Below are 26,271 nucleotides of genomic sequence, written 5' to 3' on the forward strand. Positions count from 1 at the left end.
GGGAAGCCCACAAGTCCGAAGCTGAGTGCATGACGACTCCAACTTACACAACACCCTCCTTATTTTATTTTTGTTCTCTTACAGATTCCCCGGGCATACGGCAAGAATAAAACCTAGGGGAGATAGCTACGCATACAGTCATTCTTTTGTGTTTGGTATAGTCTGATTCTTCTTAGAAAACAAGAACACAGATGGTCTCTGTGTCTCTGACAGAAGACAAGGGGCGAATGAGACACAAGAGCTACCTGCTGCCCCATGATGGAAAAGGTGGGTACACGCAAAAGCCCGGCCGGCTCAGCGGGCTGTGCTGACTACCCACCTGCCTTCCCCACGCCTCACCTCAGACACAGCAGAGCGCGCGTGCACACACGCGCGCGCGCGCGCGCACACACACACACACACACACACACACCACTCCACCCTCAGGTGCCTCCGTCCCACTATCTACTTCTCACCAAAAGGTCTGTTAATCCCGGCCTCTCTGATGGCTACCACAAGCCATGGACTACCCATGCCTTCCCTTTCTGCGTAGGAGGCCACCACCCAAAGCAAGTGACCTACTGACCTAGCACCATGACCTTCAGGTTCCCGGATGTGTGAGGTCACCAAACACCTCTTTAACCAGAGGCACTTGGGTTACCTGTAGTCCCAGAGTATTCCGAATGTCATCCTGTCTGTCCAGGACTAAGTGCTAGTGTGTAATAGTGCCAGAGAACTGAGACCACAAGTCACCTGGTGCCTCCCCTCAATCCTAGACGTAAACTTGAACACTGGGATACGACACTGCAGAACACATAATCTTCTGAGAAGACTCAGTAAAGTGCATATCACAAGCAAATATCCTCTGCCATATTTCCAAAAACATCTTTCTGTGGATTTTCTTTTTTAGCACAAGCTACTAAAGAAGGGTAAAGCGAAGGTAAAGTTGGAAATCCGGGGTCTAATAAGCTTTGTCTTTAGACCTTGGGCAATTACAGTGACTCACAACAGTGAGAGAAAACACTGGGCACACGTAACACGCCACAGTCCTAACCATTTCAGAATGAAGTTATGGAAAACAGAGACGTGGGAATGTAACACATTATTAGGTAGGTTGAGTGGCTTTATTTGAGTCTGAAACGTCCCCATGGGCTTGTGTTTGGGACACTTGTTCCGCATCCAGTGGGAAGATTTTTTGAAAGCTGTAGAGCTTTTACAGACAGAGCCTGGCTGGGAACAACAGATCACTAGGGTCAGGCCTGTGAAGGGCATATCTTTGCCCCTGGTTCCAGCTGTCTCTGCTTCCTAGTCTTCACAATGCTCCCTCCACCATGAACCAACTCTATCCTGCCATCCCTGCCCCAGCAGAGTGAAATCCTGAAACCATGAGCCCATCAAACCTTTGCCTCTCAAGCTGCATCTGCCAGGTATTTCTGCCCCAGCAAATGCTGTGGGAGCTACTATAAAATATTCATTTTTAATCATTAATAGCACCCAACCAACGGTAGTGAGAACATGTGCATTTCCAGAATGCACATTAGGACCCACTTTACAATACTGGCAGACATGGTCAAGACTAAAGACTGTCTCAAGCCAACTTCTTAGTTTTATACTTTGCAAATAGGGACCAGTAACACAAGCACCAAGTCAACACAGGCAGAGCATCACTCTATCATAGCATGCTCATGATTCCTATCATTTTCTCTAACAAATGTGCTTTTACTTTAAAAATGTGTAAGGACTCAACTGTAAGCTATCTCACGAAGGTGAGAATTCCAGACAAAAGAATGGATGCCACTAATCTTTGAGAGATTATGCATGAATGAGCTCATTAATACTCAGTGACCTGATTCTGAAAATGATCTCTCAGCTCAGTGCTCTTTTTCTTAATGATGCAAAAATAGCCCAAACATCATGAGTCTCTTTGTTGCCCTTTACAGAACAGATGGGGAGTTCTGGCTCAGCAGGGGCTTTCGATGTGTTTGACCTTGAGGCAGGAGGATCCAGTGGTTAAGAGCTCCAACTCTTGAGAGACTCTTTCTTCAAATGCCAGCTCTGCTACTTAACAGTAGGATAGCAAGTTGTCCGGGGTCTCTGTGTCCCAGTGTCCTCCCTCATCTGTAAGGAAGAGCTACTTACATGAAACGAGGACGTGGGTTTTATGAGCATGAAATGTGTTAATCACAGGAAGATCTCAGAATAGACAGGCGCAGCACCCAGAACACATTCAATATCATTGTAATTCCCATCACCAGGCTTAATCTCTTCTTAATGCTAGGTCTCTTTAAAACTCCCACCATGACTCAGACACTCAACGGTTCCTACACAGCAACATTCACTTATCTAGTTCTCTGTCCATCAGCAAGATCTCACACTTACCACATGCCATACACCAAAGGATGACAAGTGAACCCGTCACCTTGATTTCCCACTGCTACCCCATGTCATGCCGAGACGCTACAGCACCAAGCTCATCCTCAGGCCTTCACCGGTCCCTCTGCTGCGCCTTAGGACAAAAGTCATTTTCCTGAAGGGGCCTTGGGAGAAACAGAAACCTCCAAAGACTTACTCTCTGCTGCATTCCCATTTTGCAGCTTTTTTTAAACTTTCTTTTTATTTACTCTTTATGTCTTTCACATCATGCATCTCCATCCCACTCATTTCCCCGTCCCTTCATATCCACCCTCTGTCGTTGCATTTTTTTTTTTTAAATCAGAGGTTTGTACTTGCTTATCTGGTTTACCTGGGGTTACAGAAACACAGATTCTATCTGCCCTGCTGGAAGGAACAAAGCCTGACGCAAGGCCTTGTACTCCATGAATACCTGGAGGGAAGAAGGGACGGTGCCAGAGGGCCTGTGAGAAAGCAGGGAAGGCCTATCCTCGCCCCATTCCTGAGCTGGGATGCCTCTGAAGCCAGCCAGGCACCAACATCCTGTCAGAGCTGATCTTATCCTCAGGAGCACAGAGCTACAGGTTAAAACCATCTTGGGCTGACCCTGACCCATTGACATTCCCAATGATCTGGCACTGAACCACAGTTCCCAAATGTATTCTCTTGGCTATCAAGCCAACCTCAGGGAGTACCACCACCTCTGGCTTGCTTGAGCTAATTTACTAAAGACACAAAAAGCCTTAGCCAAATTCCCCAGTTCCTTGCAGCTTTAAAAGCTGAGAAAAGACAAACAGCTGACAGATAAGAAGCATTCGGTATTCAAAATGACTGTGTGGGCTGGAGAGAGATGTGCAGGCGCACATGTGTGTGGAGGTATACATGTTAACCAGGGGGGGAAAAATCTACTGATCTTTCTTCCTTAATTGACTCTGGGAATCAGCATCTGACCACAGAAAGATACTCATTTGGAAAAGCTTTGCCTGGTTATCAAATCCTTGACCATAATAATTAAGCCTAGATTTGTGGTTCCACTAACTCACTAAGCGGCTGGCTCCTGAAGCATGTGTGCAACTATGGCACTGCTCTCCCAAAGGTCTTCCTGGGGTATCAACTTGTGAATCAGCTTCTGAGGAAGTCAGAACACAAAAGGACCACACAACGTCCACACCCTCCACCCTTCATAGAAGAGAACTGAGCGTTGACAAGGACCTCGAGTTGTTCCCTGACCAGCGCGGCTTTTCCTCCATCATCATGGACCCATACACACAGCAGGCACTGCTGACAGCCAAGCTTCTTGGTATAACCTTCGGTGTCTCTTCTACAGGTATAACCGAAACCCACTGTGTATGTGAGAGACAGAGACGGAGAGACGCAGACACAGAGACGGGAGTGACCGGGATCAGAGGACAACCTCCAAGTGTCAGCCCTTGCCTGCGGTCCTGTTTGAAACAAGGTCTTGCTATTTCCTACTGCTGTGTGAGCCAGGCTAGCTGGCCAGCGAGCATCCCGAGATGCCCCTGCTCCCACCTCCCGTCACCTGACAGGGGTTCACAAGGATTAGAGCTGTGCGTGCCACCACTGTCAGGCTTCCCTTTACCCACCCAGCTAGCTCTCCACCCCTCGAAATCCATCTTCAACTTCATTCACTCCCCCAAAAAGGACCACGAACTTGAACTTCCTCGAGAGCATCTTCCAAGCATGTGGTTGACGTCTTCTCTACAGCCACTTCCACAAGCAGCAGAAGCAAACAAGAGGGGCGGCGGGGGTGACGGGTGTCTTCCACCATCTGCTTTGAAGGAAAAAGGGATGTTCCCAGTCAAGAGCAGCATCAGTGGACTCCACAGTCCACAGAGGAGAAAGAAGGCGACCCAGAAAAAAAGGCTTCTCCCGACCTCTGTCCCGGAGGATGGGGGGGGGGGGGGGGGGGTAGCAGCACAGATCCAGTCACTGACGTGGAGGCTCACAGTCATCGAACGGTGCGTGCCGTGCATTAGTGACTCAGGGCAGCTAGCTAGTCTGCAGCACAGGTACAAGTTGCAAAAGGGGCTGGAGAAAGCAGATGACAAGAATGTTGCCAAACGTCCCCTGCAAGTTCAGGGAGGCCGCTCTGGAGACACCCTCTTTACAGCTGTGTCTGAGATCACTCTGATGAAGTATTGAGAAAGGATTCAAAGACGACGGGAACAATGAAGGCCTTTGGCCTTCTAATACTAAACAATCAACATCGATAAGGCTAACACTGCACTGTCTTTTCCTGTCTGCCAGCCGCTGTTCTCCATATTGTACAGGTGTTAACACAGTTAATCTGCCCACAACTTTATGGGGTGGTGACTATCATTCCTTTCTTTCCAACCATGATCAAGCTGAAACCCAGGTTCAGCACAGATAAAGTTGTTTATGTGAAGTTTCACAACTTCAGCAATCTCAGAACTGCCATGCATGCTTTCAAGTCAGAAATTCAGGGCTACACAGAGACCACAGTGGAAGGGAGAGCCGGGTGGGCTGACTCATACGCTCATCACGCCAAGTGGATACTCCAGCTTTGTGCTGCCAGACATCCTCCGTACACTGTCACCTCGCTCTGGGAACAGAACCGTGTCACCTCAGACTATCTTTGCTCCTAACACAGTATTGTGTCACCTTGCACAAGACAGCTGTCTGCGCTGCCCTGTCCACCGAGCGCAGATGCTGAGAAAGCCAGAGCCAAGAACACTTCTGAAGGCACACAGCGGGACACTTAACTCCATTAGGAATTCCACAATGCTACCCACCCTTCTTTCCCTAAGTACAGACTTCTGGCTCCTTAAAGACAAGCATTACATGCTAGTCTCCCAAAAATCTGACACAGACATCTGACCAACCTGACCAGAGCCTACCCAAGGGCTCTTCTGGAAGAAAGAGACTCTCCAGCTGGGAGAGAAACTGCAAGTACACACTGTTTCATCCAGTAATTATTCCTTAAATAATTCATTTTAAAGACATATTTGCCCAAGCATACAATATCATCTGTACCAGCACATTTAAACCAGCATGGTTTGTCACTGAAAAGAATGAGAAACAATTTAAATACCTAACATAGGAGAACAATTTTTTTTAAGATGATGATGTAAAGTTCAACTGAAAGCTACATCGACATTAACCTATAATACATACTGACATGGAAGATGCCCAAGATACAGTGTGAAAGCAGAAAAGGGCCCAGTGAAGCCATTCATGGAAGAGGAGTCCTTTTTGTTTAAATGATAATACACAGACACGTAGGAAGAGAAAAAAAAAATCTGTGATTTTCTTTCTTCTTCCTCTTTTTCTTTTTGATGTTGTTGTTTTTTAATACACTGCCTTTCTGTGTAACACAGGCTAGGCTTAAACTCCCAAACCTCCTAGCCCAGCCTCCCCGGTACTGGCCTTATAGGCATACTGCTGTGACAAGGCAAGAATACCTTGTTTTAAGAGTGGATGTTTGGGGCTAGAGAGGTGGCTCAGTGGTTAAAAACACTTGCTGCTCTTCCAGGAGACCTGGGTTTAATTTCCAGCACCCAAATGTTGGTTCACGACCATGGTGCACAGATATACACGAAAGCAGAACGCCCATACAAGAAAGGGGAGGGTTGTCACCATAAGGAAGTGATGAAGAAGTGAGTCAACAGGTGTGCTGACGAGTCCGTATTCATCATTCTACGATGTATGCATGCACTGCGATACCACCCTGTGCTCCAAAACTTAGCTGTCATTATTCATTCTCTAAAAGTATTTTTAAAGAAAAATAAAACAGCTAATGGGTGATACGAGAGACATAGGTTTCTTCTTCTTCTTTTTTTTAAGTTATTTCAAGCATCTAACACACACCAATCTTATCAGAAAAGCAAAACAAGTTGAAAGCACAGCCTACGCTCAGCCACAGGAACAGCTTGGAGACAGAGGTGTGTAGCCAGCATTTTCGAATCAAGCCAAACAGCCTGAACTCACGTCACATCCTGATGGTCTGGAAACCACATCTGGCCCTCACCACTGCCCATCTAAGCTGGAGCCCTTACCCTCCGCCCCAAGTTTAAGTTAATTATGTTTTCCAAAGAAGCGGGTGTGAACTGTGGCAAGAAGGGGCCGCAGGAGTCCCATCTAGCCAAACCATCCAAAAATCATCTAGACTACTCCATAATTAGGTATAAAACCTCCTCTCGGCCGAATGAGGCAAATCCATTCCTTGAGGTTCCTACCAACAAAAATACATCCCCACCCCCAAATGTGTCGAATCTCTAGTGTCTAGAAATTTCACCTTCATAACTAAACTCTTCAGTAATGATCGGGGCAAACTGCCTTCAAGGACACCAGGGTATTTTAAACACACACACACACACACACACACACACACACACACACACACACACACCATTAGCTCTTCTAAAATGGCACATGCAACAGTAAATTACCAGGCCTGTCCACTAAATTACACCTAAGAGAAAGTTAATGGACATCCAGAAGATCCTTCTGTGCACTTACCAAGGCCTGACCCATGATTTCATCACCCTTCTTCACGCAGCTCTTGAGGCAGAAGACAAGCATACTTCTTCTAGCCCTGCACTTGGAATGGGGGCCTACAACTGTCAAACTTGCCCTTGACCTCCATGAACACAATAAGAAAGTCGATGGCAGCCCTCCTCAGCTGTCCATCATCAACACTACAGCCCTCCTCAGCTGTCCATCATCACACACTACAGCCCTCCTCAGCTGCCCATCACCACACTGCAGCCCTCCTCAGCTGCCCATCATCACACTGCAGCCCTCCTCAACTGCCCATCATCACACACTGCAGCCCTCCTCAACTGCCCATCATCACACTGCAGCCCTCCTCAGCTGCCCATGACCACACTGCAGCCCTCCTCAGCTGCCCATCATCACACTGCAGCCTTCCTCAGCTGCCCATGACCACACTGCAGCCCTCCTCAGCTGCCCATCACCACACACTGCAGCCCTCCTCAGCTGCCCATCATCACACACTGCAGTCCTCCTCAGCTGCACATCATACACTGCAGTCCTCCTCAGCTGCACATCATACACTGCAGTCCTCCTCAGCTGCACATCATACACTGCAGCCCTCCTCAGCTGCACATCATACACTGCAGCCCTCCTCAGCTGCACATCATACACTGCAGCCCTCCTCAGCTGCACATCACCACACTGCAGACCTCCTCAGCTGCCCATCATCACACTGCAGCCCTCCTCAGCTGCCCATCATCACACTGCAGCCTTCCTCAGCTGCCCATGACCACACTGCAGCCCTCCTCAGCTGCCCATCATCACACACTGCAGTCCTCCTCAGCTGCACATCATACACTGCAGTCCTCCTCAGCTGTCCATCATCACACACTGCAGCCCTCCTCAGCTGCCCATCATCACCACACTGCAGCCCTCCTCAGCTGCCCATCATCATACACTGCAGCCCTCCTCAGCTGCCCATCATCACACACTGCAGCCCTCCTCAGCTGCCCATCACCACACTGCAGACCTCCCTTCTATTCTAGTGACTGTCACCACTGGTACTGCTGACATTCTATAAAATCAGCAGTGTCTTAAGCCCTGAATTTCAAGTCTATTAAAAGTCCATGACATATACAGATGTACTCACATCTATACATATATAGATGTACTCATGTTTCTCAGGAAAATAGAACCCACCGAGTTACCATGGGCACAATGGGTACACTTTTATAAACATGATGGCCACATTTACCTGAAAATAGAAAAAGATACACAAATTCTCCCTACTCATGGCACATCTGGCTGGCCATTTTCCTCCCAAGGAAAAGCCTAAATACAGAACTCACAATGTTTCAGTTGAAAGCAGGCACCCTACATTCAATGAAAATATATCAACGAAAGAAAGTCAAACCCCAAGTGGATCAGTGCTGTGGGATTGTCTTTCTGTATGCTGTGAATATGTGTTGCTCTGACTGGTTGATAAATAAAGCTGTATTGGCCGATGGCAAGGCAGCTTAGAGGCAGGCAGGAAATACAAGCAGACAGAAAGAGAGAAGAAAGGGAAGAGATGCAAGCCAGCTGCCCAAGAAGCAACATGTAATGGGACGCAGGTAAAGCCACGGAACATGTGGTGATAATATAGATTAATAGTTATGGCTTAATTTAAGATATAAGAGTTAGCTAGCAAGAGGTCTGCCATAGACCATACAGTTTGTAAATAATATAAGCGTCTGTGTGTTTACTTGGGTCTGAGCAGCTGCAGGACCGGGCAGGACACAGGAAAACTTCCAAATACAGGTCAGCTGACACAAGATGATACAGTAAACTAAGAACTCCCACAGGAGTGAAAGTCACAGAGCCGTGTCCCTATTCTTCCCACAAGTACACCATCATTCCTCCGGCTACACCACATAAGGGCTCCTGACCCATCCCAGTACGATCCTCTCTATCCCCAGAAATCACCTTCCTGAGACAAAAACTCAGCTACACAGTACCTAAGATGCCCACCATCAACCTCCTCTGCCGGCAGGGCGGAGTTCAATGCCACTGTAGTGCGGCTCCTGGCCTCCACCACTCAGGGGACCCCCTCAATCTCCACACCTGGAACAACACACAAGGCATTTCTTCCCTCCTCTTCGCCACTTCTGAATCACCTCCTCTAAAACCTCTCTCGTTTCCCCCAAAGTATGAAACTCCTCAAAGCGCTGGCAGCCTCTTATGGCGGCTTCTAAACGTCCCCCACTGCCAGCCTCTCCCCCACCAGGTAGGTCACAGGTGGGGGAGGGGGTGGTGGGGGAGGGTTCACATGTTCCCATGCCTCTTAAGTTTCTTAAGTCTTTTTCTACTTTTGAAAACCTGAAATTATAATGGCTAAAATGGTCTGTCATATGGCCTAAGAAAAATGGTTTGTGTGAAGAACCGACTACAAAGTAAGGGGTGGCTATAATAATTCTGTCACAGATACTATGTAACCTGGGGAAATGACAACTTCTCACCTCTAAGTGTAGGGAATGAGGGAATCTATGGGGAAGGTGTGAACGGACAGAGAAAACAATCAGGAAGCAATTAAGTGCTCAACTGTACAGTAACAACAGGATGTCTGAGAAATGAACTATTTCTCCAACTTGATAAGTGTGTGGATCAGTAGGGAAAATACTTCTTTCAATCCTCTTTGCTGTAAACACTCACGTTCTTAAATGTATAACTGGTCTTTCATTGAAAAATTGAGTTACTTTTATTATACACCCATTTAAGTATATAGGTGTGTCAGCCCTATGCCTTAGCTCTTCTTACATAACTATAAAGCAGAGCAATTCCAAAAATCCAATAAAGACAAGAGAGGAGACCTCAACAGTGACTTGATATCACAGAGCAATTACATAACTTTGTAGATGATACCCAGTTGCTCACAACATAGTAAATAATGTTAGCCAGGTACAGGTGGGTTTTAATTCTGAATAACTGCACCACAGAGGCGGGCACCCTTCCTGCTCTTCATTTCTCTGATGAAGTACAGCAGACTCTCATCACCTGACTCACACAGCCACGTCTACTCTTTCCCCATTAGCTAATAAAAGGAGTGCTCAGAAGGCTAGGCAATAATTACTCACTTATAAAGCCATCAAAACATCACAGGATGTGTGATTTTTTAATAGCTGAAAATAATATCAAAACTTTAATTTGGGTTAAACAAAAGGGGAGGGGTGGGATTCTTTAAACTTGGGTTAAGAAACGCTGTAATAATAATTTCTTGCCACAGTATTCAGAAAGATCTTGCATTTCCACTGATCTCAAGCCTCAGACTTGGGCTATAAAGTAAGCAGTGTTCTAACACATGCAGAATTAAGGCTGGAGAACAGCATCCAAGACACAGAACTCTGTCTTGAACTATCTAAAATCCCGACATGTGGGCCCCACTGTCCCTTCATGACAAGACCCAGAGAGCCTTGGTAAAAGATAACCAAAAAGCAATATGAACCCAGGTGAAACCAAGGAGGTGGGTACGAGAAACTGAGAGGAAAGACGACATTTTAAGAAAAAAGTTAAATGTATGGACCTTGGGAACAGGAAAAATGGCTGCCCCATCCCTGAGAAATGGAACTGCAAGGAGAAAAATCACTTCCAAAGAGAAGATTCAACTGAAACATGGCTAACTTGTTCTAAACAGGGATGACAGCCCTTTGCGGAAGGTGCTGAAATTGAACTCATAGTCATGGCAAATGTTCATAATGTATAAGAATTATTTCAAAGATGGTCAGAGATGGTGCAGAAGAAACAGAGGACAAAACCTTCCAAGGAAAGACAAGTAATTTTGCAACGGGCTGACTAGTTTCAACAGGCTAGTAAGTCAGGCCACAGGAAAGGGAATTATGATGGCCAAGGTAAGGCAGCCTTCTGATGTCAACACACAAGGAGTCATTAATGCAACAGCACTTGAGGGACCACAATGTACCACACTGTGGCCTAGGTTCACATGAACACCCCTGCCCTTACATAGTGATTTCATCGGGTAGACATACAAGGAACACGTAAGCATAAAATGGTTTGAACTTAGGTCACGGTAAGTGCTCTAGAACTAGAAAACAAATAAGTTAGGGTATGAGAAAGAACGATGAGTGCTGGAAACACTTTCATCGGGCCATCAACAAAAGATTAGCGGAAGGCAAAGAGGAGACAACAGAAAATTCTAGAAGAGTAACTGTTTATTGAGCAAGACCTCCTGGGCACAAGGGTAAGGGTCTCTGCTTATGGGAGAGAACAAAAGCATGCAGGCACTTCGAGGAGGCGAAAGTGAGCCTGTCTTAGGACAGACACCAAAAGAATCTAGGTGCAGGGACAGGTGGAGGAGGAAGCAGCAGACAGACGGAATGACGGTCACCCAAGCAGAGCCAAGCTCAAGATGAGGGCCCTGACCCTCCGCCTGCACTGCTGAGAAGCCACCACAGAGCTAACCGCTTCTGAGGTCGATTAGGTAAGTGACCAACATGTCTGTGGCTGGTGAGCAGGCTGATGAAGTGAGGTACGCGTCCCACCCCACAGTCACAACATCTGTATTTAAGTCATCAGCCTCTCCACAGGGCTGTGATCAGCTCGTAAGAATCATAGCTTCTTTAATCTCTAGATTCCTAGTAACTAGTAAGTAATGGTACTTCAATAAATGTTTAACAAGGCCAAGTTTAAATCACATGACTCAAAGGGGAGGGACCGAATAGCTCAAGGTTTGATGGACGTGAGAAACAGGAGAGGCCAGGCTCCTCCCCAATGTTCAGTGTGACCGCAGTGGTCTGACACTTCAATAAATGGGGGAGGCCAGAGACTGCATCTCCTAAGGTGCAGGGCCCTGGGAAGAATCACTGCAATTCCCCGACTCAATTTGTAAATGAAAATGCTGGAGCAAATGAGAGGCTGCCAGCCTTTCAGTGGAGCGTAGGTGTCTATCATTATCCCAAAGCCTGTTGCCCAGGTAGAGGGCGCAGGCCTCCCTTTTGGCTGTGCTCCCAAATTGTAGGCCATAAAACATGCAGCTGGTATGGCCACCACACTAAGGACCTTTGAAGCTTTCCAGCTAGAGTAGTAACACAGTGGTGAGGAGACAGGAGCTGGAGTTTGGGGCCAGGGGGGACAGAAAGCAATAGTAATGAGCTATGCAGATCTCAAACATGAACAATGGCCAGCCCAGGAAAAGCTGAATGAAACCAACAGGCTCTCAAGGTGTCGTTCCTGTCTGGCATGTACAAACCCAATGGTCAGGGTGAAACATGACAGAGTGAAACCCATTTTACAGGACCTCGACTTAAGGCTGTGAGAGCAATACTTGTCAATAAACAAGGCCATCCTTTGGTTTTGAAATGTTTATTCACTGTATTTACAGAATGCCATCAGACTGCATTCTGGGCATTCTGAGTTGTCGTTGACCATCTGTAGAAATACCTGACATGTCCAAAACTCTCCATCTCCTATGCCAAGCAAAATTCTCCAGCATTACAGGAAATCTCAAAAACTGCAGAAGGGAATGAAAAGCCAACCCCAAAAAAGCTTCCCATGCCACAATAAAACACAAATAAATACTACAGAAAGCACTGCCAAGTTTATAGTCAAGAGCTTTTTACTAAGTCTTTTAATAACTGCATCTCAAATCCCTTGAAAAGCATTAAGTAACATTTGCTACGTTTCAAAAATTAAACAACTTAAAGCAGTGAGCTTACTATTTAAGTAAAACATAGCGAAGCTAAAAACCAGACCGTGTGTTTGAAAATGCCTGCAAAATAATACATGCCTGAGGGAACTGGATGGTTTTCCTACTGAATTAAATTAGGGGAGGGGGGGTGCTCTGATCCTAGTGAGGGGTAATCTTCGTGATTGCACAGAGGCGGCCATGGGAACCAAGGAAAGTTAATTCAAGAGGAACATCACTTGAGATGGTGAGAAAAACTCTTGTCAGCGCTGAAGATCGTTATCTGTCCGTGTTCCAACAAACCGAAACATCTGACCAGAGCGTCTTTGAAAATGACAGGGCATGAGCGTTACCAAAGGACAAACAAGGTATTTTCATTCCAAGGCTCCGGCCTTTAGGCTCTCTCCCCGCCCCCCAGCAGTCTTCCATTTCCTGAACCCTTGGATTGCCACAGGCTTACTGCCTACATACACCTGGGTTTGCGATGCCTTCCCCTTTAACAGTTAAAACTAAAGTCCTGAGGCAAATTCAAGGGTTAAAAGTTCAACGTCTACCCCTGCCCCGACCCTCCTAAAAGCACAATCAGCATCTGTCCCTGGACAAGTTCGGCCCGGCAGATGATTAATTTTCGTAAACAACTCTGAATAGGTACGGCATCCGTGAGAGATAGGACAGACCCCAGCGAGCTCTGCGGTGGCTCAGGGGGAGGCAGCGGCAGGGCTGACTCGCAGCGGGAGCCACTGCAGACATTGATGGCAGTTCCAACCACGCAACAGGTCCACGCACGCAGTGCCCCAGCGGCGGGCACCTGGGCACCAGCACCAGCTCTCCTCCAGCCCAGCACCCCAATGCCGCCATGGGGCCACTGGAGCCGACAAAGCGCCATCTCTCCAGGGCACAGCCCACAAAGATAAGGCCAGGAGCACATTCCTTACAGATGCCAAGATACAGAGGCTTACTTGCACGCTGCCAGGTCCCAATGTCCTCTGGGACCTGCTTTTAGCCCAAAGAGAGGCGCTCTGGGCCACCGGCCCGGGAACTGGCGGCCAGCCGATCGGCCCTGGGGCGTATGGTCGCCCCCAGCTGGAACAGTGTGAGCTACCTGGCTTCTCAGCTACCCCGCGTTAGCTCCCAGACGTGGATCTGAGCTACTTTAATGGACCAGAACCTTTCTCCACTCGCCAAGTAACTACTTGTTAAATACCAAGTCTTTAGGTATAAACGAAAAAAGAACTTTTATTGGAGGATGGGGCTGGGAAGCAAGGAGGGAATAGGGGCGGCTGAGGGCAGTGGTGGTTCCCCCGCTGGCCACGGTCAGCCGAAGCGAAGCCGTCGGCGGTGGCGGTGGAGCGCGCGGACCGGGCCGCCGCGCCAGGTGAGGCAGGCACTCACCTCGGGGAGCTCCCGGAGCTGGTTGGCGTCCAGCAGCAGCTCCTCCAGGCTCCGGGCATAGCGGTAAATCTCCTCGGGGACGTAGACCAGCGAGCAGTGGCGCTTGTCGATGGCCTCCACATGACGGTTGCACCGCCACAGGGGAATGCAGTGGAACATCGCCGCCCCGCCGCCGCCGCCGCCGGAGCCGTGTCCCGAGCCGCGGAGCCCGGGGCTCGGAGCCCGCTCCGCCCGGCCGCCCCGCTGCTCCCCACCCGTGGCCCGCTCTGCGCTCGTTGCTGGCCCCAGGCTCGCGCGCGCCTCGCAAGGGCTCCACGGTCCCGAACGCCCGGAGGAAGCCACGAGAACCCTCGCCCGCGTCCCGCGCCTTCGCCACGGCCGTGAGCGTCCCCTCCCACCTCCCCCACCGCCGCGCTCCGCTTCCTACTCGCGGCTGCCGCGCACCGGGCATGCGCACACGGCCGCACGCGGAGGGCGTGTCCCGGCCGGGGATGCTCCGCTCCGGGTTTTCCTGGAGACTCCGCTCTCCCGGGAGGGTCGGGGAATCGGGGTGCCTGCGGCCCCCTCCTCGCGGGGGTTTGCCTCCCCGCTTGGGATTCTGGAGGGAGCCGCGCTCCAAAAAGGACCTGAGGAGGGCAGGGACCGAAGGCCAGAGGGTGCCGAACAACTTCCGAGTTTTAGTTTTACTCACCGTGCCTCTCCTTCTCGCTCCCCTTCCCCAAAACAACTTTCTCTTCCGGGGTCAGGAAGTACCGCCCCGCCGCTTACCTTGAGCCCGGGGTAGCGCTGGAGCCGATTCTGGCTTTCCGACCCCGGGTCCCCCTTGTGCCCTGCGTCTGCTCACGCTCTCTATGTCCTAAGAGCATCTTCAGTAAGTAGGGTTTATCTGAGATGTAAGCGTCACCCCTTTCCTGGTGCCACCGAAAGCATAGGTGTCAGAGTCTTCAAAATCTTCTAAAAGATGCTCCGGGAAGAAAGGAGATGGCAAAGGAGCACTTCTGGGCCCGTTCTACCTCGGCCAAGTGTGCCTTGGGGCCTAACCTGGGCTGACGAAGTACAGAAGGGACTGGTCCAGGGGGTCAGATGAGCCTCCTGCACCTGGCTCTTGTGTTTCTTCCAGGACAGCACCCTGCTCCATACAAAGGGGAGATCGCACCCCAAGTGATAGCTTTGGGGGGTGAGGAGCACGACTCTTTCTTTGCCCCTGACACGTTTCCATTCCCATAGCCAGACACTTGAACCATCCCCGTCCCTTTTCTCCTGTTGTTCACCAGTCAGGATCCCAGAATAACCAAAGACACTCTTGATCCGGTAACAATGGACTGTTTAAAGAGTCTCCTCTGACTCCCCAACCAGCAGCAGCGGAAGTCCTGCGCTCCTGCAGCTCAAATCCGGGAAGACTGAAAATTGAGCATGCTTAGTGACCAAGGCAAAGTTCGCTCTGAACCCTTTTTAACTGTCTCTTCAGTACTTCTAATTTTACAGGGCACTTTGCCCAAGTGGAGAGGGGAAGGGACGCGAAGCCATCGCATCTCTATCAGGCGGGCCTCTAAATTGAAGAGGGGAGAAATTCCGCTGTTATGTCTACCCCAGGATTACCACCTAGGCCTGCTAGTTACAGCCAGTGCCTACCTAATTGCGGCCGCTCTGCGCTTCTGCTGACTTGATTCCTGCATTCTTGAGGAGGACTTTGAGCCTCCACTCCTCCTGCATTCTTGCATTCCAGAAGCATGTATAAAGCCCGTTTTCTGCCACCTCCCTTGGAAAAATTTGGTTTCTGATTGAGACATCCAAAAAAATACCTCATTAACTTGGCGGGCTTTCCAACTGCTTTTTTTAAAAAAAAAAAAAAAATTATAGAAAGCTGACCTCAGTTTAATGTTGATTTTTCAGAGATATTCACACTAGATTATTTATGATAAATGTATTTTTAAAATATGGCTGGTCTTTTAAGAATTCCAACCTGAATAAGCGTTCTTATGCGTCTCTGTGTTGTGATCACGTATCGACGTATTTCCAAAGACATTGTGGCCTTTTGAACAGCGGATACTCTCACCAGCTTGGCAGGTCTTGAAAACTACCGCGGTCTACATGACTTAACTGCCAGGTTTGTGTTCAGTTAACTCTGAGTTCTAATTAGTTTTCCATTGCTGTTACAAACACCATGACAAAAAGTAACTTAGGGAGGAAATGATTTGTTTGGCTTACATTTCCGGATCACAGTCCATCTTTGAGGTCAGTGATAGCAGGAACCCAGGCAGGACAGGAACCTGGAGATAGGAACGGAAGCAAAGGCCCTGGAGAAATGCTGCCTACTGGCCTATTCAGCTTCCTTTTTTATACAACCCGGGACCACCTGTGTAGGGACGGTACCAACCACGGTGGGTCCTCCCGCATTAGTCTTTAATCACGAAAATGCCTTACAGTTAGCTAACCAGCACAAGGAGACGAGGGTTTATTTAGCTTGCATGTCAGGATCACAATCCATCATTGGAGTAAGGGAGAGCAGGAATTGAACCAAAGGAGAAATAATGCTTATCAGCTTTGTTTCAGGGGCTTAGTGACCATGCTTTCTTTTATAACTTGGAACTACCTGCCCACTGTGGATGTATAATTCAGCATAGTTTACTGCGTAACAACAGATAATAAATGTGCACATTATTCACCAGACGCATGCTAGACGCTAGAAATGCAACAAAGAACAAGACAGCCCTTAGCACCAAGAGAGTGAAAATGGTTCGATTAATGGTTTGTTATTTTAATTCCTAACTTTTTTGTAGAATAGTATGGTCATTACGTTTTTAAACTACAAATCCAAGGTGGCAGCTGGTAAGATGGAGATGACTGGGAATTCAGAAATTCAGACATGTAAATTTTAAAATGGGAATGAGATACCACCATCTAGCCATTGGAGTTAATAAATAAATAAATAAATAAATAAATAAATAAATAAAATAAATAAATAAATAACACTGATAATCCTATGTTATTGAAGATACAGAGTAATAGGAACTCGGGCATTACTGACAAGAAGGAAATATTGAAACCACTATGCAAAATAATTCGAAGTTTCTCTTATGTCTGCCCTAATGATGCAACCATTCCACTCCATGGTATATACACACAAAAAAAAAGCTGGTATAAGTTATTTGTCATTACCAATGGCAGTTTTGCTACTATTAGTCAAAGCATTGAAACAACTAAATATTAATCAAAAGATTTAAAAGGTATCCTATAGAAAGGATGGACTAGAACTCAATGCTAAGAGGAAATAAACTACAAAAACATGTTAACAAATAAATGTATCTCAAAAAAAAATATGTCCACAAAAGAACCCACATACAAGCCGGGCGCACACCTTTAATCCTAGCACTTGGGAGCCAGGGCAGGCAGATATCTGTGAGTTCAAGGCCAGCCTGGTCCACAAGTACAAAGAGAGTTCCAAGATGGCTAGGGCTGCTCCACAGAAAAACCCTGTCTCAAAAAAAACAAAAAACAAAACAAACATAAAAGGCCATAAACAACAAAGTACATATGATACTATATAACATATATAAAATGTAACATATGTAAAATTCTAAACAATGGAAACTGATATAAAATGATACAGTCTAAATCAGTGGCTGCATGCAGCCTGTTTGTATGGAAATGGAAGAGGGGTATAAATGGCAAATGACTTGATAGATTTGGGGAAGTGATGGAACTATTTATTTCAGTGGTAGTTACATATATGTGTGCATTTGTTAAACTCGTAAAACAATCTACTTAAAATAGCAACATTTAACTATACAACATTTATAACTGAGTGTGTTTAATTTTTTTTAATAAGAGACTGGCAAGATGGCTCAGTGGGTACAAGCACTTACCACATACACAAGCTTGAGGACCTGAATTTGGCTGCCTGGCAAATATCTAAAAGCCAAGCGTGGCTGCATGAGCCTCTAACCCCCCAGCTATCAAAAAACAAAAACAAACAAAAAACCAGCAAGCTCCAGGTTCAGTAACAGATCCTGTCTCAAGATGGTAAAGAAGAACAAGAGAACAGGACAGCTGATACCCTCTCCTAGCCTCCTCACACAGGAATGCCAGGACACACACACATACACACACACACACACACACACACACACACACACACATAAAATATAGGTAAATGAATCCCACAGACAGTTGTAAATTAAAACCAAGGCAGGAATGACATCCCGGTAAGTGGCTACCAATTATCTGCCATATGTCGTGCACTGGGTTACTTTTCTGGGAAACAAAGGGAGTGGCAGAGCTTGGAGTCTTCCTGGGGGAAAGTCGTTGTCAAGGGAATGATATCAAGATATAAACTATAATGGGATAACGGGTCTTTTTTCTAATCTAGAAAATTTATCAAGAGCCTGAGCTTTTCATCTTGTAAAGGAATACAGGAGTGACCCATTGACAGATATCAATGAGCTAATCAAATCATATGCAAAGCTGGGCACTGAAAAACCAGCTCAATTTGTATAAAAACCCCAGGGTAGTTTTAATAAATGAAATTCTCAGACTTTAATCATGCTTCCCAGATTTAAATTTAAGAGTATTTTTTGTAGACATGTTTAGAATACAAGACAAGGATACATTCAAACCATTCAGAAACCTGAGAACCTATAGAATTCCATAAACAAGTAATTTAGAATTCAACAATCCTTATAATCAGAAGCAAGGCCACTACCTTGTCTCTAATTTCGAATTAGTGCTCCTCCTTCTTTGGCTTTTATAGAAATTACATGTGTGTACATGTATGAATGTGCTCATGTACACACACACTTGAGCTTGACAGTTTAGGTTTACCTGTTGAGGCATCACCCTGGTACCTTCCCTTGCTTTTCCCTTAAAGCATGTATCACATGTCCACTCACGATAGTCCTGAAATGGTTGGGTTTATCTTTAGTGTTTTAGTTTTTGTTTATTATTGATGCTATCTGACCCTTGTTCTTCCCTTGTAGAACAGTTTCCTCTGGGTGGAAACGTTCCCTTCAAGTGGACAAGGAAGTTGTAAACAAACATGACATGTCTGGGAAGAGAAAACTCAGAACATTCTTGTAGCCCTCTAAACAGATGTATAGATGCAGCAGACCACTGCTGGGAGGGAGACCTGCCAGCCAGACTGCCCAGAGAGCTTTCTGAGAACTTTCGATTTGCTTGCTAGATGTACAGAGCTCCAGGGCTATGGCTTTTATGAGCGATCACGAGTACTGGGGTGGGCTTTTGGAGGAAGCAGCTGCTTATAAGTCATCCCTGCTCCTAGAAGTAACCTCCCACCCATACTCCTGTTAGTAACCCCAGTAAAAAAAAACTCACTGAATCTCCAAGTTGGACTTTGGTACTATGGTTACTTTGATTTGCTCTGGGTTCGCTTTCTGGGGTGAATAGACCTGGTTGTTGTGTCTCCCCGGCATACTCTCTTTTCCCGCTATCTTTTGATTATATTTTCAAATTCTGTTTTGTGACATCTACTAGTGATAGTGGTTGCTCTAGTGAACAGAGTGTACATCGTTACATTTCCAGTCAGGCTGAACAATATCAGCAGAAATTGTTGGTCCCTTTTAAAGGGGTGCCTCTTGTAAGGAGAAGCAAATGGCTTGAAAATGATGCTCCCTGCAAGCCATGCCTTTCACTGAGGGGAAAAGAGATCCCAGATGGCACCCCCCCTGTTGTTGGGGCTCCTCGGGTTGTTTACATCTTTGATCGCTTCTCCAGTATACAGTTGGTCAGCCACAAAAACATGTCTGAAAACTGAAAAAAATATCATGGAACTTTTTGCATCTTATCCAGATTATTGTATGAAGTTGTGTTGCTACCTGTTTTTAATTCTGCTCTCAAATGGAAACAAACTGGCTTTTTTTTTTTTTTTTTTTTTTTGAGACAGGGTTTCTCTGTGTAGTTTTTGGTGCCTGTCCTGGATCTTACTCTGTAGACCAGGCTGGCCTCGAACTCACAGAGATCCGCCTGGCTCTGCCTCCCAAGTACTGGGATTAAAGTGTGTACCACCACCACCAGCCAAACTACTGGTTTTTTTTTTTTTTTAAAAAAAAAAAAAAAAGGTGTTCTGGGGTACTGAATTTTTAAGATGCATATTTTGTTAAGAATTCTGTAAATGAGGTATGGTTACTCATCTCTCTATATGTAAACTATTGTTTATTAGCTTTTTCTAAATGAACATTGTCAGCATTTCTAATTCAGCTGCAGAGTCCTGTGAGAGCTAAGAGCAGAGAAAAATGCTTACTAACCTAATCTCTGAAAGTGGGAGACATGTGACGTGAACATGCTTGAGGGCAGCGGGCCTGGATACAGGCAGCTGATGATGAGCATCTGATCCCTTAGGATGATAGCTGACAAGATGTCAGTTTGCAGGGGTCGGACACTAGCCTGGCCAGGGAGGACCTGAATGAATCCTACAGAGCACTTCTGGAGACTGAGAACTTATATGTCAGGAGGAAAAAGCAGTGACCATGAGGCCCAGGCTGTAGCCTAAGTGCCAAGAACCTGTGGGTTCTCCTGAGGTGGAGAGTCTTCGTGTAGACATCTATGGAATAACGAATTTAAGTCCAGTTCACTTTGGTCCTTCAAAGCCTGAAGACATGAACTCAATCTTCACAAACCACATAGTAGAAGGAAAAGAGTGACTCCTACGAGTTGTCCTCTGACCCGAACATGTATAGTGTGGCATGAACACACACACACACACACACACACACACACACACACACACACACACCACACACATTTTTAAATAAAATTTAAGTAAATTAATAAATGCAATCAATTCTGGAGGCTATATATATATATTGTTATATAAAAAGCACACCTATATGAGTAGCAGTTGTTACTTTATTTTAGCTTTTAAGTTTTTTAGGTAGCATACAAAGCAGTGGATTTCACTGTGACATTTTGTTTTCCTGCATATATGTCATTATACTTCATTTCTATTTTTATCATCATTGTCCTCTCCTGCCCTTCTTCTTCCCTTATTGGTCCCCTTCTTCCCTCCAATAGCCCCTCCTTCTGCTTTCATATATTTATCCCATCACCTTTTTTACTCCTATTTAAGATAATTTGTATATTGATACAAACACAAAACAATGTTTGTTTATTGTACATATATTTATACTCATATGTAGCTAGAGTTTTCCTGCCTTGCCCACAGTCAGGACAAATCTGTCACCCACCAGTCCCACAGCCACTCAGACCAAACCAAGTAAACACAGAGACTTATATTGCTTACAAACTGTATGGCTGTGACAGACTTCTTGCTAACTGTTCTTATAGCTTAAATTAATCCATTTCCATAAATCTATACCTTGCCACGTGGCTTGTGGCTTACCGACATCTTCACATGCTGCTTGTCATGGCAGCGGCTGGCAGTGACTCTCTCTGCCTTCCTCTTCTCTCAATTCTCCTCTCTGTTAGTCCCACCTATACTTCCTGCCTGGCCACTGGCCAATCAGTGTTTTATTTATTGACCAATCAGCAACTTAACATACAGACCATCCCACAGCACTCCTATCTGAAATGTCTTCTATATTGATACAAGTGTAAAATTATATTTGTCATACTATATGTTTGTTCTACCTCTGTTTAAGATATTTTGTGTATGGTCACAATTTTGAGGTCATTGTCCTTTTACTGTATATTTGTTTATGGACTGTTTACCTTGTTTTTGTGAAGTCTTAGTCTTTAGGTTATTTAGGTAGATAAGACTTACAGATTTATAGTCACCTATGCCTGTCATTTCTATAGTTATGTTAGTTAGGTTCTCCAGATTTACATAAGTCAGATGGATAGATAATCTTCAACACTTCATAGACCAGAGAATATGGCATTTAAATAACTTAGAATTCTGTTGATGTGAGACACGATTGCTCCTGGCAGCACTGATCTGATCCCGAGAGAATGTTGGGCTTCTAAGACATTTTTGTTTAGAAGTTTGTCTTCTTCTTGGCACAAAATGGCCTGCTTGGCAAATAACTGCTCTCACCTGGACTGTTGATATAATGCATACTGTCCTTTCTGGACAAGCAGGACACAAGGAAAAGCAACTGCTGAACTCTGCCAAGACAGGGTAAGATGGCCTTTCAAAATTCCCGCTTCTAAAAATGGTCTGTCAGATATTCTAGGCCTGTACCCAAATTGGATGCCCCAATGGTGCTGAGAAACTTTAGGTGACTGTCCAGTCTGCTAACTGTTTATGTCTATTCTCAAAAGAGTTTCAAAAATTGCTTGCATGCATTTCCCACTTCTCAGGTATTATTATATTCCCTCTCAAGTCTTTGATGGGGTTGAAGACTAACAGTTACAGTTACAATCTTCTCATATCTTAGCTAGAATACATTAAGTACTAGATTCAGATTCTTCAGAATAGGACAGCTTTTGGAATAATCTCTGTAACATGCCATTTACCTATGTTCTGGACATCTCTGGATTTCAGTACACATCTCTTGTTTGATGTTGTTCTTGTTGGTTGTAGTTTCATTTCGCTTAGGTCATTACCCTTTATTTGTCCTAGACAATACCTAACAATCATTCTTATTGTATGTAATTTTGTGTTAGGTTAGAACTTTCTTATTTAGACAAAAGGGGGAGATGTAGTGGGTAGCTGTTCTAGCTATGACCTTGAAGCACCACCCCTAGTGAGGTAGCAGGTAACTGTTACACCTACCTATGACCTTGAAGTACATGCCCCTGGTGCATGGATGCTCCAGACTCTTAAGACCTGGGATGCACGTGTGAAGTCCTCTCTTCACTCCCTTGTGGTTTTGGATGCTGGGACAGACCAGGATGATCTCAGGCAGAAGAATAGCATGGGACCATGCCTCACCTTTCCAGGATTATGCGATGAATTCCTCTCTTCCGTCTTGTGAATTTTTTTTCCCAAATAAATTCCTTTGCCCTTAAAGCAGACTCTGTGGATTTCTCTCATTAGATGACAACCATTTGGACTCACCTTGAATCACTGCTTATGAACATCAAAATCACAATCTGCATTCCACTTCCTTTTTAGTAAGACCCCCACAGGTAGGTGACAGAGTACTCACCCTATCCTAATCCTCAGAATGTACAAACCTTCTGACACACTGCCCTGATCTTTAGCAGCTCTGTTATGTGTCTCTTTGAGGGCAGCTGTATGTTGTCTGCATACTGGTTCTTCTCACAGATGTGTATCCTTTCTGCTCATAATTTGGGTTTGTTGTCATTTTGACAGTGCATTCTGCTGTCTTGGTTTCAATACAGAGAGAAATCAAGCCACCGGTCCCAGATCAGAAATTCACTCTTCCCAGAAGGACTTTCCTTGGCAGCAGAACTTCCCTGTCTGGTTTGCCCTCTATGTCTGAAAGCCAAAATGAATGCTTTGATGGCCTTTGACTCTTCCTAACTGAGGTCACTCCCTTTGGTAAAACATGACAGCTGGCCAGCCACTTCTGTGGAGATCAGGTGGTGACGTTCTGTTTCATAATTCTTTGCTGCTGTGGGATGGTCTGTATGTCAAATGCTCTGATTGGTCAATAAATAAAACACTGATTGGCCAGTGGCCAGGCAGGAAATATAGGCGGGATTAACAGAGAGGAGAAAAGAGGGAACAGGAAGACAGAGGGAGACACTGCCAGCCGCTGCCATGACAAGAAGCATGTGAAGACGCTGGTAAGCCACGAGCCACGTGGCAAGGTCTGAGTGGCTGTGGGACTGGCAGGTGATAGAGATTTGTCCTAACTGTGGGCCAGGCCAGAAAACTCTAGCTACACTTTGCTCTGTTTTATACCTCACAGTTGGAACTTTTGTTGCAGCTGGCACAAGTAAGGATGCCAAAGAGGGATTCTGTACTCACCTGTATCACACAGAATCAGAGCCATTGTGAAAGCCCCCGTGTTTATGGCTACTCCCCTTGGGTCCATGCACTCCTTCATGGCAGGCCTGAGAGCCTGCTTTGGGTCCCTTCATAGGTGGTGTAGAGAAGGCTGCTAGGCTATTGGGGGAGCTACATGGCAGGAGGTTTTCCTCCTAAACCCGTGCACTGGCCAATAGCGGACAGAAAAGCAGCAGTGCAGTGCAAACAGAAACCCAACAGCTTGACAGCGAGCCCAGGTATTCTCACTCCAAACTGTCTTGCAGAGGCCTCCCTTCAATCTCATTTATCTGCTTGGCAGCCACTCCGACTAGGCTGAGATGAAATCGAAAAGCAGAGGGTTTTGTTTGTTTGTTTTTGGTTTTTTGAGACAGGAATTCTGCATAGCCCTGACTGTCCTGGAACTTGTTCTGTAGACAAGGCTGGCCTCAAACTCAGAGATCTGCCTTGCTTCTGCCTCCAGAGTGCTGGGATTAAAGGTGAGCACCACCACCATTCAACTTCAAAGCAGTTTAAATTGCGTTTCTTTCCCTTGATAGCTAAGGATTTTGAGGACTTTTCTCAAATATTTACTGGCCATTTGTATTTCATTCTTGATAACTGTCACTTATATTTATTAGCCCATAACTTCATTGGATTGCTTATTAGGGGTAGGCAACCCTTGGAGTTCTTTATAATATCAATGCCTTATTAGAGGTGTAATTAGCAGAGATTTTCTCCTGTCCTGTAGGCTGTCACGTCACTCTACTGATGATTTCTTTGTTGTGCACAAGCATTTTAGTTTCACAAAATGAAACTAAATTCTCATGATAATTGCTTGTATTTCTTTTTTATTTGTTTGTTTGTTTTTTTCGAGACAGGGTTTCTGTGTGTAGTTTTGGAGCCTGTCCTGGATCTCCCTCTGTAGACCAGGCTGGCCTCGAACTCAGAGATCCGCCTGGCTCTGCCTCCCTAGTCCTGGGATTAAAGGTGTGCGCCACCACCACCTGGCTAATTACCTGTATTTCTGACTTTATTTTCAAAATCCATTCTTACGTCTGACTGTTGAACTATTTTCCTCTGTCAGTTACAGAGATTCTGGTTTTAAGTTCTTTGATCAAGTTTGAACTGATTTTTGGGAAGAGGGAGACACATGGATCTAGCTTCATTCTTCTACATGTGAACATCTAATTTTCCCAGCACCATTTGTTGAAAAGGCTAACCTTGACCCAAAACATGAGTTTGAGAGTTTCACCAACAAGTAGGGGCCTGTAGTGGCTTCAGTTTGTTCTGGGCCCTCTGTTCTACTCCATTGGTCTGATTGTGTGTTTTTGTGCCAGTGCCGGAAAGTTAATGCTGTTAAGGTCTATAGTATAATTTGACAGCAGGTATTTTCAGAAGCATTGCTATTTCTGCTAAAGATTTACACTGGCTACTTGCAATGTTTTGTGTCTCCATATGAATTTTCTGATTGTTTTGTTACTTCTATAAAGAACATCACTGGACTTTTAATGATGATTGCATTGAATTAGTAAATAGCTTTCAGTAATGTAAACCATTTGGGGATATTAATTCTACTGGTTCATGTACATGGTAAGTCTTTCCATCTTCTAGCTTTTTCAGTTTTCATCACAGAGGTCTTACATTTCTGTAAAGTGTATTCATAGTTAATTTTTTCAAGCTTTTGTGAATAGGATTTTTTTCATGATTTCTTAACAGTTTTGTCACAGTGTATAGAAAAGGTATTGGGTTTTATGATTTTTTTTTTTTTAGGATGATGCTTTGCTGAAGTGCAGGGCAGTCTTCAGGGTCTTTTAAATAGAGGCTCATGCTGTCTGCAAACATATGATTTGTCATCTTCCTTTCCCATCTGTATCCACTTAACTTCTTTCCCTTGTCCTATAGCTCTAGCTAAGACTGTAAGCACTTCAAGTAGAGAGAATGTGTATCTTGTTGCATTCCTGATTTTAGAATTCAGTTTTCTCTCATTTCCCATGATGATGGCTATTGGTTTGTCATAAATAGGTTTTATTATATTGAGGTAAATTACCTCTGTGCTATTTTTCCCTGGGCTTTTATTATGAAAGGGTGTTGAAGTTTGTCATTTTTTTTTGCATCTTTTGAGGTGATCGTGTCCTTCAGTGTATTCATAAGCCATGTTATATTTATTAATTTGTGTACAACTCTCTTTGCATTCCCAATGGAAACAAACTCAGTCATGAAGTAGAATCATTTCAATGTTTTCTTGGATTTAGTTTTGCAATATTTTATAGAGAATAATTGTTTTGTGTGCTCATCATGGTGTTGTGTGGCACTGTTCATGGAGAGGCATGAAGAAACATCTACACACCCCAGACAGGGAACTGACAACAGGCCAAAGTATGGAGACCACCAAAGTCCGACTTGGTGAACCAGTGAGTTATATTGGGAGTTTTACAGAAGAACTGGCTCACAGACAGCTGCATCGCCAAAGCCCTCCTCACCATGGGTGACATCTCACCAAAGC

At 45.4% G+C, this 26,271-nt stretch overlaps 1 protein-coding gene across 2 annotated transcripts in view; it reads right to left on the minus strand.

Annotated features, from left to right (window-relative positions):
- The window catches only part of Lrrc1 (leucine rich repeat containing 1), a 119,856-nt gene extending 105,552 nt beyond the window's left edge, over positions 1–14,304 (minus strand). Inside the window, exon 1 of one of the 2 annotated variants that reach the window (XM_028859836.2) lies at positions 13,916–14,304. In XM_028859836.2, coding sequence (XP_028715669.1) covers positions 13,916–14,074 — 159 coding nt within the window. In that variant the 5' untranslated portion in view covers positions 14,075–14,304. The remainder of the gene's footprint in view (positions 1–13,915) is intronic. The other variant, XM_037207795.1, reaches the window with a different exon arrangement.
- Between the last annotated feature and the right edge of the window lie 11,967 nt (positions 14,305–26,271).

Source organism: Peromyscus leucopus, chromosome 7, assembly GCF_004664715.2.
Source record: "Peromyscus leucopus breed LL Stock chromosome 7, UCI_PerLeu_2.1, whole genome shotgun sequence".
NCBI classification, from domain to species: Eukaryota; Metazoa; Chordata; class Mammalia; order Rodentia; family Cricetidae; genus Peromyscus; species Peromyscus leucopus.